At 46.2% G+C, this 16,578-nt stretch overlaps 1 protein-coding gene across 8 annotated transcripts in view; it reads right to left on the bottom strand.

The window, feature by feature from the left end:
* The window catches only part of STX16 (syntaxin 16), a 39,336-nt gene that overhangs the window by 13,195 nt on the left and 9,563 nt on the right, over positions 1–16,578 (bottom strand). For 7 of the 8 annotated variants that reach the window (XR_005653207.1, XR_005653208.1, XM_039864707.1 and 4 more), the window contains 5 exons: positions 3,826–3,933; positions 3,289–3,429; positions 2,246–2,411; positions 1,229–1,320; positions 569–712 (listed from right to left, as the gene is read on the bottom strand). Coding sequence is in view for 6 of the 8 variants with exons in the window: in XM_039864707.1 (XP_039720641.1) it covers positions 569–712; positions 1,229–1,320; positions 2,246–2,411; positions 3,289–3,429; positions 3,826–3,933 (651 nt within the window). In the remaining 2 variants the exon portion in view is untranslated. Of the gene's footprint in view, positions 1–568; positions 713–1,228; positions 1,321–2,245; positions 2,412–3,288; positions 3,430–3,825; positions 3,934–10,731; positions 11,666–16,578 lie in introns of those variants that run through there. The other variant, XM_039864708.1, reaches the window with a different exon arrangement.

Here is a 16,578-nt window from a genome sequence, read left to right as displayed (position 1 = left end):
AACAGGGCTGTTAACGGAAATGCTGAGAGAGAGGACAGTTCCCTGGGAACCCCAGGGGCCATTACTGGAACGAGATCTTCCAAAGCCTTCGCACTCCATTCTCGGCTGCTTTCGGGGGGATCAGGACCCAAGTCCCTACTGGTGAAATAATAAAATACCCTAATCAGATGGTGACGGTGAATAAACAATTTAGTTCTACGTGGAAGCTAGCGGTTCCAGTCACCATCACACAGTTACCCGGCAAAATCAGAAGGGAAACCTCATCTCCTGCCAGAGTCACTGCTGAGCGTGGGCAGAGCCCGCCAGGCCCCCAGAGTCGGGCGCTACCATGGGCGCCTGGGGGCCGGGAATGTAAGAACTTTGACTGACGTTTATTTATCTAAAAAAAGGCTTAGTGCATTTTTATGAAGAACGACATTCTGTCTGTGCACACGTGTCTGCGTGTGCTCACGCATACGTAGACATATACATTTTTTTCCCTGACGGGAGCATGGAATCAGAGAAGCTTGGAGACGGGCCAGAGTTTAGGGCAGGGAACCCCGCCGATGAGGAAGGTGACCTCACGTACCTGCTCTACGATCATGGCTCCTAAGTCCCTAAATATTTCATTGAGGTCGGAGATAGACTGCACGATCTGGCGGATCTCCCGCTCCCTCTCCTCCACCATGAGCGTGTTCTGCTCCACCAGCAGCAGCTGGTCGTCCGTGAAACCCTGGCAAGACAAGAGTGCGCACGGTCCGTGTGCGACGTCTCCCCTCGAGGAAGCTGCTGCACCCCCTCAGACACACTTTAAAGAAAGCGAATTCCGAACGCACTTCTCTATACACATAAACAACAATAAACACTTATTCTTCCGTAACAGGAAAGATCCGAGTCCCCCAAACAGGCGGGATCTGAAGCACTGCTGGCCAAAGCGGGGGACAGAGAGAACCTGAGACGCGCCGCCACACGGGGCTGGCTGGCAACACCGGCAGGGACAGCCCCGAGTCTTTCCCGAGTCTGCGTTCCCGAAGGTTCTGGAAGGCAGATCCCGAGGCCTCCCTGTACCCTCTGGAAAGGAGGACGGGGCACGGCCGCCAGGCCTGTCCTTCCGCCCACTGCACGGACGGCTTGGTGACGCGCAGGTCAAGCCACGCCAGTCCGGCTGCCTGCAGATAGTCGGTGTGTGACGAGGAGGGGGCAGAGCAGAGTGGGACTGTGCAGCAGACTGCGCGGCGCCTTCACGTACCCGGTCATAGAGAGCAATATCCTCTCCATCGTCCATCAGTGGCACTGATGTATCAAAAAAATGCTGGGATCTTTCCTCTCGATTCTTCACGCCTATCACAGATAGGAATTCACTTTACTCGCACACGTAAGCCATCCTGGTCACTCTTCCACCATTAAAAAGGGGAAATCTAGGTTAAAACTCAACAATCAAAACGGAGATATTCTTAGCAGCTTTACAAGAAGCCTATCTCCCACAGAGGTGGAGGAGTAAAAGATTATAATCGTACAACGACACGTGAGCATTTCGGATTGTTCAAGACAAAATGACAGTGTAAATGTGTACAATTCATTTGATGCCAAGCGAATGACAAAATGACGCTTAAAACCATCTGAGAATCTCTAAGTGAAGCAGAAATATTGACTCTAACTGCTGTTAAAAACATTTTTTAAAAATCAATATTTTTCTCTAGAAGCATCTCTAGTAAGAATTCCAAATGGCCGTAAATCAAATTTTAGAATAACATTAAAACAAAAATATGCCAGTTGTTGGAGGGAGAACTAGTTTTTCTGGAGTGTGTGGAGATATTATTGATTACAATGGCAACAAAGAAAAAAACCAGTTCACGAGGTAATCAGAATGAAGACACAGCTGTACCCGACTCTGCGCTATTTGGGAAGAAAAGGCAGGCCTGTGTGGGGGTGGAGCTGCACCCCCAGGAAGGTTCCCCCAACTCTCAGATACCTTGGTTGTTATGCAAACACAAGCTTTAATGGGATTGCGACTTTTTACCTACTTATTAGCTGCTGCCCAGCCCCCTAACATCTAGAAAGCTACAGGCTTTGAAATGCTGGCCTGAGCGCCAATTTCTCGAAACTTGAAGAGTGAGCTTCCTGGTCTCAGCCTCCATCTGCGTCATGCACGATTTCGCAGAGGGGTAGGGGTGCTTGAAAACCAACGAGGACAGGGACAGCACGAACTGGAGCCTTAGCAGCCAGAGAGAAGCGAGAGGGCCGGGTGGCCGGGGCGGTCACTCACGTCGCAGGTAGCCGGACTGCGCGTGCCGGAAGCCGGCAGACAGCTCCTGCAGGGCCTGGGCCAGGGAGGCCACCACGTTGCGCAGCAGCCGCTCCTCCTGCACCGAGCAGGCCCTGCGGGCCCGGCCGGGCAGCGCCTGCACCGCCCGCTGGCACCTGTGGAAGAGCTGACGACAGGCTGGACTCAGCCAGGGACACGAGGAGCCCCGGCGAGCCCAGGGAGACGCACGAAGTCTGTCTGCACGGGCTGGCACAACGGGGCACGGAGCACCGCAAGCCGCGGCTCAGTCTACACGTGGCAGCCCGAGCCAGGTCTGAACAGGCGCCAGACACACCGTGCTGTGCGACCGGCCCCCAGCGCATTATGTGCCCCGCTGCCATGTATCACTATGCCTGCATCCCTCTCATTTCACCCGTCCCTGCCACTGCCACCGTCCCAGGAGGCAGGTGCTACGATCATTACCCCCACTCTACAGGCAAGATTAACCAAGAATCACGCTATTGTCACACTGCTGAGAGCCAGGCCTCAAACACGCCAAGGTCCCAGGGCACCTTCCACACCTCACCCCTCTCACCTCCAGCTCCCAGGGGACAGACACAAGCACAACATGTGACCACTAAAGCTTAAACACGAGTCATACTGCTTTTTACAGGAAATTTCTTAGGATACTAATATACTGTCTCGGGAAACAGCTCCCAACCTTTTCAGTTACGAGGGCCATTTTTAACATAAAAATGTTTAAACGCTAGTATACAATAGAATTGTACATTTTAAAATCAAATGGCTAAAGCTCCAGGTTTAATTTTTAAAACCAATCCACAGTAGTATCGATCAACCGAATACTGTCCCCATTCCCCAAGACACGTGGCTGACACGTGGAAGAGCCCAGGGCCTCCTGAAATCCCTCTGGGAGCCTCAGGCTGGGCAGTGAAGCTCTAGGGCTGCCTTGCCATCCGGTTTGGAGTTGTGGCACAGTGCGGCCTTTGAGGTGCTTGTGAGAAGGCTGGGAAGTAAACACCCACGTCACCTGGAGTCCATCTCACCTGGGTGATCTCCTGGGTGGTTATTTCGATGGCATGCTCTTGCTCACTGCTGTCATCCAGGGTGGGTCTGTTCAGATGCTGGTCGTGAAGGCTGGCCAATTCTTTCATCTTCTGTTTAATCCGGCCCACATCGTATTGGATCTAAACAAACGACACCACCACAGCTCTGCTGATGCCTGCCTGGCACCTGCCGGCCTCCAGGAGGACCAGCTGCACGCGCAGTGCAGGTCCAAGCCTCGGCAGGCCTGCAGGCTGGCTGACGTGAGCAACTTTTAACTCAAATACCACTCTTCCTTGCTATATAGTTCTTCAATTTCTTTCTAAGGTTCAGGTAGCTACCACTAAGACAAAGCACTAATGCGCGTGCACACACTCACTCCGCTTGTGTGCACACTGAGTAAATCAAAAGAAAAGCTAAAGTTTTTCCTGGGTCGTGCATTCAGGGGTAGCCCAGTTATTATGGAGAATAGCTTCAAATACGTTAGTGTCATAATTACTGAAATAAATCAGATAGTGTGAAACTAACATCCAACTTACTTCATCCACTGCATCCACCCATTTAGGAGGTGACCGTTTTGTCACGCCGATTGCTGCTTCTGGGTCTAAGCTAATGCCCGACACCAGAGCCATGCGGTCGTCAGCGAGCTACAGGGAAAGAAAGGGACATCACAAAAATTATCCGAACTCGCGTCAGATAAGCACACACTGAGCCCCTCCCGAGTGTCGCTCCCTGAGACAGAGACGGAGGCGGAGGCGCCTGCGACACAAACTTGCTCTGACGCTGCTGAGATTCGGAGCTGGTTTCCTGTCTTCTCGTGCACCAGTTCTTCATTTCCTTGGACATATTAGTGAACATGAACTTGACTTGATCTGGCTACATAAATGTAATGAAAAAGCCAACAAAAGACCCTTAAGAGAAAGACCTCCTAGCACGATGACAGTATGGCGTTAACATGGTCAGACAAACGTTAAGAAAAAAATGCCAGCGACAAATGAAATGCACAGTTCTCAATAGCGGCAGGGTTTACTTACACACATTTAGCTTAGTTTGGAAACAGGGCTGAGCCAGTTAACTGAGTCACAGGACCATTAACCATGCGCTAAAATGTGGGACAGAACAGCTTAACCGGTCAGTAAATTCCCCCCATCGGGCAAAGGCGAGCCTGAGAATCCTGCTGTGATCTTGCACTGTCATTTCCTTTCTTCGGTGAAATATCCGCAGGCGACAGTTTCACTTATTTTGAAATGACACCGTGGTTCTTGTTTATTTTACCTGCATAACACACTGCCTTGGATGGGGCGGGGCGCGTGGTCTGGGGCTCCATTATGCTGTGCTCCATTATGCTCACTGGAGGCAGCGAGCAGGGGTCCAGAGTGTGGAGGGGCCCGCCACAGCTCTGAATGTACAACTGCCAGTTTTAAAAGATCCGAATGATGATCAAAAAACAATGGAAAACAGCACATGAAAGCCTCTTACAGGGGATACTTTGTAAATTTGCTAAATCACCCTGCAAACCCAGGAATTCACATTGCTCCCCCATTCCCTGCATTTACCTAAGTTTACTTCTGCATCCATGCAGCACACGCCTGCTTTTCTAACAATAAAGGAACGAGGCAAAAATTTTTAATCTACAAATGAAGGGGAAAAAATATCACTTAAGAAGAAACCTAAATTAAAGGAAATCTTCGAGTAACATGCCCTAAATTCTGAACACGGAGGCTACGGCAAAGTCTTAGAGGCAACCGGGGTCCTGCGCTGCTCCCCCTGGTGCCCCTGCTGTGGTCCTGCCCCCACTCCTCAGGGCATTCCCTGGATTCGGGGAGCACGTCTTGCAAGACCACCCACCTGCAGGTGGTGATCAAGTCCATCGCCACGTGGGCTCGACAGGCTTCCCCTCCTTTCTCAAACAGAGCGGGGTGCCAGCCAACCTGCACTGTCTGGGGCTCTGAGCCCCTGAAGTGCTCATTCTCAATCACCGCCACCTGCTTGAAGAGTTCACTAACTTTACATTTTTTATGATTTTAATCCTCACAAAAGCTAGGTGAGCTAGAAACTATTATTCCAATCTATAAATGAGGAAAGTAAAACTCAGAAAAATTAAGTGCCTTGCCCAAGGTCACAAAGTTATTAGAGACAGATTAAAACCTGGGTTGGCCGAGTCCAGAAGCCCATCCGCTCCACAAGCTGCCAATCGCTTTGGTAGGCCCCAGAAACACAACTGCAACTTGCTAAGAAGACAAATCAGAACAACAGGCCCTCAGATTAGAACTACAACACGAACCATGGTCCACAGTCCACACCCACTCCTCACCACATAGTGTCAACAGGGCGCAGCCTCCCTCGCTGACTGCATGCGGCTGTAGGGACGAGGTACAGACCTCATTCACACACGGCAGGCACAGACAAGGAGAGGCAGAGCTGTTCACTCCTCAAAGGTCCTGCTCCCAAGTCACCAAGAGGTGTGACTTTGTGGAGGGCACACTGACCAAGGCACAGGGAACAAAGCACACGTCCAGCTCCCAGCATCTGCCAGCTACATGGCAGGTGCTGGACAGAGCTGCTGCCTGGGGCAGAACTTGAACCTGAACCTCCAGCTGTTTATACAAAGCAAAACCTAAAGCTGCTAAGTGCCTTCTGACAGGATGCAGTGTTTCCACTCTGCCAGTTTGTTATCTAACCCACTACGCTTTATGACTCCACTGCATTTCAACAGAGTAATAATAATAATGTTTTATGTATAGTTTTTAAACTCACGACCTTATTTTGCACTGTTTTTACTTTTTACAAATATACATTAAACTAAAAAAGATGTATAGAGATGGTATTTATCTAAATTCATGTGCGTAGTAATTAGTATCAATTTATCTGAAACAAATGAGAAATTTTAAATCACGTATTTTGAAAAGCCAATTGAAATGAACTCGACTCTTCTAAGCCGTGCTTGATTTTATACAATAGATGTGCCCCCACCCCAGAAAAAGCACACATGAACCAAAATCGGGGAGAACACCCTCTGGTAAGCACCTGCCCCCATGGGAGGGGACAGGGACCAGCCCATCTGGTTTCCCCACATACCGGATTGAGATCTGGCCGATAAGACAGAACGGCTGATCCCTTGGGACTGCAAACTTTAGAGAGGGAATGATTTGTCTCCCTTATGATGTAGCTCGTCAGGATAGAGAAAAGCAACCCAGCTCAGAAGACACGTGTCATCTGCTTCATCGGTGTGGATTTGTAATATGTATCACAGTATGTACTATGTATTTTTAAAGAAGACTATTTTTGGGAAGGGAAAACATAATTGAAGAGAAATGTCAATTATTTAAATGGGAACAACTATGAACATAAAAATTACATTTTAAGTGTAAAACAATCACCCTTTCAACTTCAGAAATCTCACTTCCCATTTAAAAACATGTTTTCTCATTTTTTTAAGATCCAGGATGTATGTTTTCAAGTTGCCATCCTAGTCAATACAGACCTTGAAATTAAAAGCTGCCAGATTTTTAATTTTCTTTACTTATCTTTGCTGAATTTCAACTTAGTCCTCCCTCCAAATATATTGCTCCTTAAAGCCTTTCTTAAATGAACTTGTGCTTCTAAAGTCAAAAAAACTATATTTCCATATTTCTTAAAATAAGAGAAATTTTTTAATAAAAAAATTGTAGTTAGAAGAATTAAGAATTCTTGTCTCTTTCATTTGTAGCTCTGTCCTCCAAGAACTATGGGGGTACAGTGCCCTAACCCCAAGTCATCTAACTCAATTTCATCAGCGCAGGAAAATTCTAACAGATGCTCAGAACAGCACACCTAGAAAGCTTCTTGCTGGTTTCACTAAAGTTATCTTTTGCCCTTGATCCACTTCAGACGCTGACAGACATGCCTCTGAAGAGCACCAGTCAGTATGGTCTTGCTATACAGAAGGGACTCTCGCTCTGTCTCTGTCTCTCCTTCCCTCCCTTGGTCCCTCCCCCATCCCTCTTTCTCTCATAAATCTTGCTGTTCCGAATATACAGCCTTCTCATAAAACCCTGCCTTTATGAGAAGGTTGATTTAGTGAACTGTATGACTAAGAAAGTGGCAAAGCTTCCGTAGAGATTAGAAAAGTCAGACACGTCCCCCATCTAAAAAAATAAACGATGTTCAGCCGTAACGCACTGCCAATCAGAAACAGCGCTGGCAACTCTGGACCGTCTGTGGCAATGAACATTTTCACAGTCCAGAAGGGACGCTGAAAATGACAGCCTGGTGACTCTCGCCTCCACGTGGGACGATCTAGGAGCATGAATGACGAAGTCAGACCACAAAGCATAACTCACTGGGCTCAGAAGGCTCGATGACCTCACTAATCAACAATGAGGCTTAAGAAATCTCAGTTTCTGGAGGGAGTGAACAAATGTTTATGACATTTTATTGACTTCATTCATTTACTGTGTGTATGACAAGTGGGTAAAAAGAATCAGGGATGTCAGCACTACAGTTTTGTAAATCTGTGACAGCTTTAAAAGTGTTGACTTTTTTTGATTATGAAACAATGTCCAAAAGAGACATCTCTTAAATGTGCAAAAAATATAGAAATAAAAAAATCTGAGACTGCACCACCCAGAGGCAAAGGCTGCTAGTTTAGCGGATTCTCCTGTTTTCTCGACCGGGATCGGACACCCTTAGAAAAAGCAGGTAGGGAGCGACAGCTGCTCGTGCTGCCGAGGCCACCCTCCCTGACCTGACCTTTCCGGTGTCAACTTCAGGCCTGCAGAGGGGATGCTCCTCGCTTCAAAATCATGGATGTGAGACTCTCCCGAAGCGACCCGCGGCGGAGGGACCCGTGAGCCCGGCCCATGGCCCACCGTGTCCCCACTGCTTCGCCCTCCCCTCTCCAAGCCACGTGGTTTGGGAGCTCGACATTTATTCCTTGTGATTTTTTTAATCCTTCCTATTTTGGCTTTTAAAAGAGCAACGACCTGGGAGATGACTGCCCTAGGAGGGGACTAGACTGGACAGGGAGGGAGGAGAGGGCCGGTCGCTTCTGTGGCGGGTGACTGGCGGTGAGCGATGCAGCACCTCTGGGAGAATGCAGGCTGGTTCCCAGGACGCAGACCCTCGGGTTGGTCTAGAGAGGAGAATGACACACTCCCAGGGAGCGACTGCGGTGTTGGCTCAGGCCTCGCCAGGAGTGGGCGGTCACTTTCCCCATTCCCAGGGGCACAGAGGGGAAGCCCTCCTGCAGCCCTGGCCAAGCGAGGCCCCGCCACCAGCACCCACAGCGCCCAGCTCGTGGCTCAGGACAGGCACTCGGTGACAAACACACGGCCGCCATGAGCTGAATGGGTCAAAATAAATGGTCAGGACGAATGAATGAGGAGTAAATAAAGTCTGCCATATACAAATCTGGAAGCTAATTCATAAAACATAGAATGGTTCTGGGCAAAGGACAGGAGGGGCCAGTGAACTCCTCAGGGGTGAGTGGCTGTGCAGACCAGGACGGAAGCCAGGACCAGGGTCCCGGGGATTCCAATGGCACGTGGAATGGGGCGTGTGGTGGACAGAGCGGCTCCCCACGCGGGGTCTCGGCTAACAGCATGAGGAGACCCCCTTAAACGCCCAGAGGCTAGGAACAGGGACAAGGCGAGGTCTGCTGGCCCCTCCAGGGCCGGCCGGCCGGCTTGGGGCACCTGCTGCCCAGGAGGATGCGGTCACACTGCGGACCCCGCGGCAGGCACGGCTGCGGCACGCCCCTCGTGTGTAAAGTATTCAAATGGTTCTCCAGCCTAAGGGGGCGCTATTGTCCACTCTCTTCCCCCACCAAACACTCCCTTTTTGGGGCCACACTTCCAAACTGTTCGGGGGGAGTCGCACCTACTCCACGAGGCCCTCGAAGCCCCCGGCCCTCGTGCCTTTTGACTCGGTGAGCAACGCCGCCGCGTCCGCTGCACCCTGGAGATGCTCAGCTCTGCAGTGTGGGGGCTGAAGTGGCATATCAGCCCCCCAGGGCCCAGGCCGGTGCTGGCCCGGGGCCCCGCACTCAGTCATGGCCACAGTACCTGGCCCGTTGAGCTACTGGCTCAGGGTTCGTTTGGAAATACTAATTGTTTTTAATGACAAAAGTAATACATGCACGTGATTTAAAAATATGTATCCAATCTAAGAAAAAAGTGCACAACACAGAGGACGCTTCCCTTCCAACCCAGACCCTCCTGGGAGCTATCGCTGTTTACAGTCCCTTGTGTCTCACTTCAGAAAATTTCTAGGTACAGACAAGACGAGGGAGCTATTTTTTCTAAAAAAAAAAAAAAAAAAAAAAAAGAGAGAGAGAGAAGGAAGGAAGGAAGGAAGGAAGGAAGGAAGGAAGGAAGGAAGGAAGGAAGGACGGACGGAAGGACGGACGGAAGGAAGGGAAGAAAAAGAAAAAAGAAAGAGAGGGGGGCACCACCTCGTCCACAGTTCTGCGCCGGGCCTTTCCCACGGGCGCCGTCAGGGGCCACCGCGCCGCCGCCTCCCAGGCGGACCACACACGTGTGGGGACCGAGAAGCGCCAGGCGACTGGCTTAACCGGTACAGACGGTCCCCTTGTCCCCGTCTCTCTGCTATCAGCAGCCGGCTGAGGTTTCTACAACTTACAGGTAGATCTTATCTACTAGTTTTGAAGACAGCCCCCCAATCCCACCTCACCGCCATACTTCTAAATCAAATCAAACCAAAACAAACAACGCTCCCCCCACGATTACTCCTTAAAATTACTCGGGAAAAATATTTTTACCCCTTCACCGCTGAAGGAGAAACATACAAAATTAACCATCACAGTTCGATCTCCTTTTCCCTCAACTCTCGCATCGGCGCTACTGGAATAAAGTGCTATGAACATGGACTTGCTCCATCTTCTGGATGAATCGCTAATAAGTGATGAAAATGCCCAAAGGTGCTGCGAGGCAGGGGGCAGAGCGGGGACAGTGCAATGATTAGCTCAGGTGGCGTGGAGGGTCCCTGCTTCGTCCCTAGCAGGGGCCCTGAAGACCCCTCACAGGCGGGGTGGCCTTCCGCCCACCCCCTTGGGGCCTGCGGCAGACAGCGCCACCTTCACGCTCCACCTGGGCCACCTGGCGACACCTCTCTGGGAAATCGAGGCACTTACACACACAGCCCAGGGACAGCCTGGCTTCCGTTACACTCGAGGGAACGTTCGCCCTGCGCTACTTCCAGGGGGAGCTGCTCCCCCAAGGGCAGTGAGGGACGTTCCCAAACCCGTCCCGAAGTCGCCCACTCACCTGTGTGGAAATACAGTCAATGAACCCTAAGTGACGAACTGTTAGACACAGTAATTACAAGGAATCAAAGCAAACGCTGAAGTACGGGTAAGCCCTGTCGGCATTTCATATATGACCAAAGACTTTAGAAGAACAGGCATCAGTTTATGATCAGACAAAAATATATTCAAAACACTATACCTCATCCAGCTCCTGAAGAGATATGTTGTGTCCATGAGTCCCATCCAGTTAGGGACAGCGAAAAGAAAGCATGATGGGGACAGACAGACAGATAAGGTATGGTCAGTTGAGAGAACACTGAGATTTTAAATACCTCTAAAGTTGACTAAAAATAAAGACCCATTAACCAAGGCATTTAAAAACTCTCCCCCCCATGATTCTTTCTTTTTTTTTTTACGTTACAACATGTTTTTTATTTTTATTTACTGTGATTGTTGTTTTGGAAAGGATAGAAAACAAACAATAGTTATAAAAATTAAAACAATAGAAACAAATAAAACACACTTGCTCTAGCTGCACTAAAATGGAATGCTAATCTGTTTCATACATATCAAATACCACATATAATATTCTAAGTTTCCTTTAGGAAGATAAAACAAGAGAGCAAAGCTGACATGTAATTTTACCATGACAAATAAATCTATAGTTTAACACGTAAATAGGTCTGGCAAATGCGGCAAACTTAGAAAATGAATGACCCGCAGAAAGTGTCAATGGCTGCATTCTGATAACACTGCGTGCCCACACGTGCATGGTCTCTACAAGTTCACTACCGCAGACACGGCTTTCTCCGTGGCCGTGAGCGAGCCGGGAAACCACTCTCCCCGGGAGAGAGACACAGGTGGTGAAGGAAAATGCTTCCCCTTTGCTTGGCATATGTTACTGTTAGTCTGGAAAGCACACAGTTATTCCTAAAGCTATTTATTATAAAAGCAAGTAAACAAAACCAAACAGATAGGGAGAGAGATTTTTTTAAGGAGTAGCAGGAAAAAGCCACGGCAGCCAGAGGATTAAGTTTCAATTTAAAACTGAAGGTTCTTTTTTAGATCCACGGGGAACTCTCTTCTGAACAGACACTTACTAATGATAGATAATCTACACAACAAGGTCTGGTTTTGTTTTTTTTTTTTTTTACAGTATTGATCACTGAAATAATTAGTGGTGAATTTCAAAAGTCCACTGTGTTGACTGTTTTATGCTTAGCAGTAAATTTAGAAAATAAAACATAACTTCCTTATTTAAAAATTAATAGTGTAAATTAAACTGGTCTATCAGGGCCAAAACATTATTAAACAATGACAGCAATAAAAAATGTAATCAAACAAACATTCCTCCATGTAAAAATCCAATTAGCTGACATTAGAGAAAGCTGAAAGTCTTCTTCACCCTCTCCACAATCTGCTAGGGGAGCGAAGGAGAACCGTATTTGTATATGCACCGTCAGAACTACAGTGCTAGAAGATGCTAACAGAGAAGACAGTATCAAATGGAAGTCTGATTTAATTACCTTTTACTTTAAAAAGAAAAGAAAATGTTTTTATTTTCTAAAAGCTTAACATTTTCAGCAAGAAATCACCGGAGTGTTTTTATTCGTAAAGCAAGACACCAGGCAGACCCCTGACTTCGGTATCTCGGCGTGCACATTGCCGCCTGCAGCGGCTCCTTGGCATCTAAGCTTTGAACAAAGTATCACTGCAAACCGTGCTTGCATCCCGGATCGTTAACCAAGCACACGCCCTGATCTTCTGGTTTCTACAATTACTGGTTGATAAGAGGTGAAATCGGAATCACGAGCTAGACTTTATTTTTACTAATAAGAAAAACAAGCTTCAGAATGTGTAAATCCACTTCCCTGGAGTCCCAGAGCTTGTTAATGGCTGGGACAGGGACAGACCCAGGTGTTCAGGCCTCTTTCCAGCCTCTGTGATTTTATTAACAATGCAGGGAATGACCAGGGAATTACCAGGCAGCTGCCACCGCACCACGTGGGGAATCGAACTCAGAAGGTCATCTGTTTTAAGAACCCCCTCCCCACCCAATTTTGCCAGTTAAAAACAGAAGGCTTTCAAAATCCCCCCCGCCACCAAATTCCAGAAGATTCTGTCAAGATCTGAATTAAAACATTTAGAATTTCCATCAGGAAAACCCAAAATACAGCCAAATGAAAATCCGTTACTCCACATCATCACCTTCTAAATCTTTATAACGTCTAAATCTAGGTTTCTGACCTGCCAATGGCATACAATCAAGCAAATACTGAAAACTCCAAGTGGCATGTGGAATTTATAGTCTAAAGAACTTTCTACATAAAACTGAAAAAATAAGTGGAAACCCATCTGTGTTTACTCAGGACGTCTGGAAAAGTTGAGTAAAATGAGTTGGAAATACAGGTCTATGCTATAGTGATATTTACTTTATTTCCGTTACTGCCAAAATAAAAGTTTGCTTCACTTTTATCCAACAAAGTACCCTTATTCTCGAGTAAGCCTCACTGCTCAAATGGAATCTTTAGAAGCAGAAAAGCAAATAGATCTAAAGAGAAATATACAATGATTTCATACTTGGATTCTAAAGGCAGAGAACTAATTTTCCAACAGACTCAGCCTGGACTAAAACTTATAACCTTTAAAATGCAAGTTAAAATGAACAGTGTATGGCTCTGAAGTGAGATGCCATCCTATTGTAAGAAACAACAGGTCCTTGACCTTTCCAGGACCTGCAGCACAAGCCCCGGAAAGGCAGCCAGGCCTGCTAAGTGCTGTGGCCCCCCCAGGTCCGCAAGGGCCCGCATTCCCATCCCAGCGAGGTGGGTGTCACTGGGCACGTTTCCAAACTCCTCTAAACCTCAGTTTCCTTGATCCGTATCATGAGAAAAACAAAGCCTATTTGACAGGGCTCCGTGAGGATAGAATGAGGCCGTGTGTTTGGAAAGGGCTTAGCCCAGTGCCAAGCGTGTAGTAAACACTCAATAAATCTTAGCTGATATTACAGTCACGACTGAAAAAGGACCTCAGGTTTCTTATAAACATAACTAATCCCTAGTTTCTTTTTTTTCCCCCTAAAGCACACCACGTTTTATTAAAAATAATGTGTTAGTTTCGAACTAATCTAAGACCAATTAACTCTAGCTTCCATTTATAAATTATGCATTATTTTAGAGCAGAAACTAGATCAGGAAGTAAACACTAACAAAGTAGCTCCAAGCCCTCTATCAGATCGTTGCAGGAGATCACACGAGTCACACAGCACCTCATCGGATGGGGACAGCAACTCGGCATCTACTTTCCATTCATTTTAGACTACATATTTTTTATTGATTATTTAACTTTGTAAATTCACTTCAGATTCTCAGAGCCAAGCTGCCTGTAACTGCTTGAATGAGGTGCTGCCTTAAAACCTGCCCCTGGCTGATACAATGTCAAAATCATTTTTGCACAGCATGGGGGTTACTTCCAAGGATTTCTGCAAGTACCACTGGACTAAGAGGCACGGCAGGGCTGTTGACCATGCATTTCTCCTTTGCAGATGCAAAGCTGAGGCTGTGTGCCTTGGTCAGGAGAAACGATGTATCAAAACAGAATTTAGAAAGTATTGTGGAATTCTTAGGGCCCCTAGGAAACATCCAACTCACACCCCTCAATTTACAAGTAAGGCACAAGATGTCCAGAAAGAGTAAAAGCTTGCCTAAACGCACATTCTGAGTCAGCCTGAGTGAGACTTGGCCCTCAACCCCCAGACTCGAGTCTGATGCTCTGTCCTTTATCTCATGCTGCCCTAAGACACGACCCTGACTGGGCATCCAAAACTGAGGCCAGAACGGAACGAAGGAAAAATCCCAAGAACTGTTTGATTTTTGCTGACAGGCTAGAAATCAAACTCCAGGGTTTTTAACAATTAGTTTCGCTAATATCAACAAAACAAGAACACAAGTAGAATTTTGTTCAGTTCTCGGTGCTAAACTTCAAAAAGGGACACAAAAACTAGATTTCATTCAGAGTCGAGAAACTGAACTTCAATGTCTGAGCTGGTCTGAGCTGACAGCTGAGCTGAAGCAAGCTCCGCGGACAAGAAGGTGTGGGGTCATCGTGTAGAAGAGGCTTCCTGTGTCAGAGACCCTAAGGGTCAGAGCTGGAGCTAGGGCCACAAGACACAAGATGAAGACACGGCTGGGGTTAGCACAGGCAGAGACGCTTTTGGTATAGTACAGAAGGTGGGGGCACGGCTGCTGGAATGTGCTGCTGGCATATCCCACTGCCACCCCAGAACATGCTCAAGGCAGGCGGACAAAGGGGTTTGTCACAGTTGGGGGTGTTGGGTTGAAGGACTTTTAGGTCCCTTTTGGCCCTTAGGACTTTCGGTATGTTTTGTCACTGCACATCCTCCTGAAATTCCTATTTAGCTGTGACATATTTACCTGAGTGCCGCACAGACCTGTTTTAGTACGCTGTACAGGCAGCCAAAATAACCCCCTCACCACCAACCAATTTCCAGTTTTCCCCTCAAACTAGGATGCAAAAAATGCCTGTTTAAATTTTTTGAATGACTTTAGGTGTGCTTAATTTCGAGTTGTGTGAATATACACACCACTTTACAACCAATTTCCACAGCTTTTTCCTTAAATAAAGATGTGACAATTTGGGTTTAAAGCTAAAAAACAAAAACCAAAAACAACTTCTATTCTAGGTATCATTTATTCTCAGCTGTGTGTGAGATAACAAACACACACAACGAAATGAATTTCCACAGCTTTTTCTTCTAACTAGGAACTAAAAACTTCAGGTTGTAATTTTTTAAATTAAGTTAAACTCTAGAGTTCAGTTACTTCCTTTTCATTACTGAATGTTAGACAATTATTTACCAGTTGTCTCCTTTTAATTGTTCTGCTCATGTTCTTAACGTAACAGGTATATATTTCATTTTTCTTTATAACTTTTTAAACATACAGAAAAGTATGTAAAAAGGTACAGAATCTCCCCACAAATTCATCACCACACTTAACAATTAGTAACACTTTGCCTTGTTTTTTATCGGAGGGGGAGTGAGAATATGAAGTGATATTCTGACAGTTCACACCTAACAAAATTAATTAATTAACTAGTTGAATTAATTAACCATTTCTTAATATCACCTAAAACCCAGCCCATATTCAAATTTGACAGCTACAGTTTTATTTGATTTGCTAAATGGTTTTGAAACTTATAAGTCAAAACTGAGGTTTTAAAATTTTTATGAGCTAGATATGCAGTGAAAAACATTGCATGAGTTATTCAATGAAGTTTTTTAAAATTGTGTTAGACAAGGGTTTTTCCCCCAAACGTCTGTAACTGTTCCAATTTCCAGAAAAGTTGAAAAAACTGTACCCTCTACTTAGTCAGGTAACATCGTGCGATGTTTGATGGCTCATGTGTGTAGAAATCATTTCTGTAGACTCGACTGTAAGCAAACTGAAGATCCATTTCACCCCTAAACACTTCAGAAATTTATGACATGCCATGTGCTTTTTAATGCACACAAATATATAAATGTGTTTTCTTTTTAATTCTAACAGAGGCAAACCATTTTTGTTTAATTGCAAAATATATTTTTTAGATAGTCTAAATTGAATACAAAAGTATTTAAAATAATCTGATGGCTCCTAATGATCTGAAAGGTGTTAATTGGTCAGACTAACGTAGGTACCAACATTTTAAACGGCATAACATACAGTAAATACCTTTTAATGTTCTGACTTAGACATGTAGTTTAGTTTTAGAAATCTATTTTCAAGAAATTGTCTGAGTTACTTAAAATATATCTATACATTTTGACATAACCTATTTTTCCAAATTGTGTACTTTAGCTATTTCTTAATTATTTGACTTAGCTTACGTATTTTTAATTGACCTAGAAAACCATGTAAAAATCGGTCTGAGTTAAAGTTGCACTTTTTAAATGCTGCCCGTCTCAGACACCAGGTTTTAAAACTGTCTGACCTAATGATTAATAATAAAAACTTCTCATGTTACCTATCGTTTCAGGCTGCTTTAA

The sequence above is a fragment of the Pteropus medius genome, unplaced genomic scaffold (genome assembly GCF_902729225.1).
Source record: "Pteropus medius unplaced genomic scaffold, Ma_sr-lr_union100, whole genome shotgun sequence".
Lineage (NCBI taxonomy): Eukaryota > Metazoa > Chordata > Mammalia > Chiroptera > Pteropodidae > Pteropus > Pteropus medius.
The sequence above is the reverse complement of the archived record's forward strand: the minus strand, read 5'-3'. Positions and strand labels throughout refer to the sequence as shown.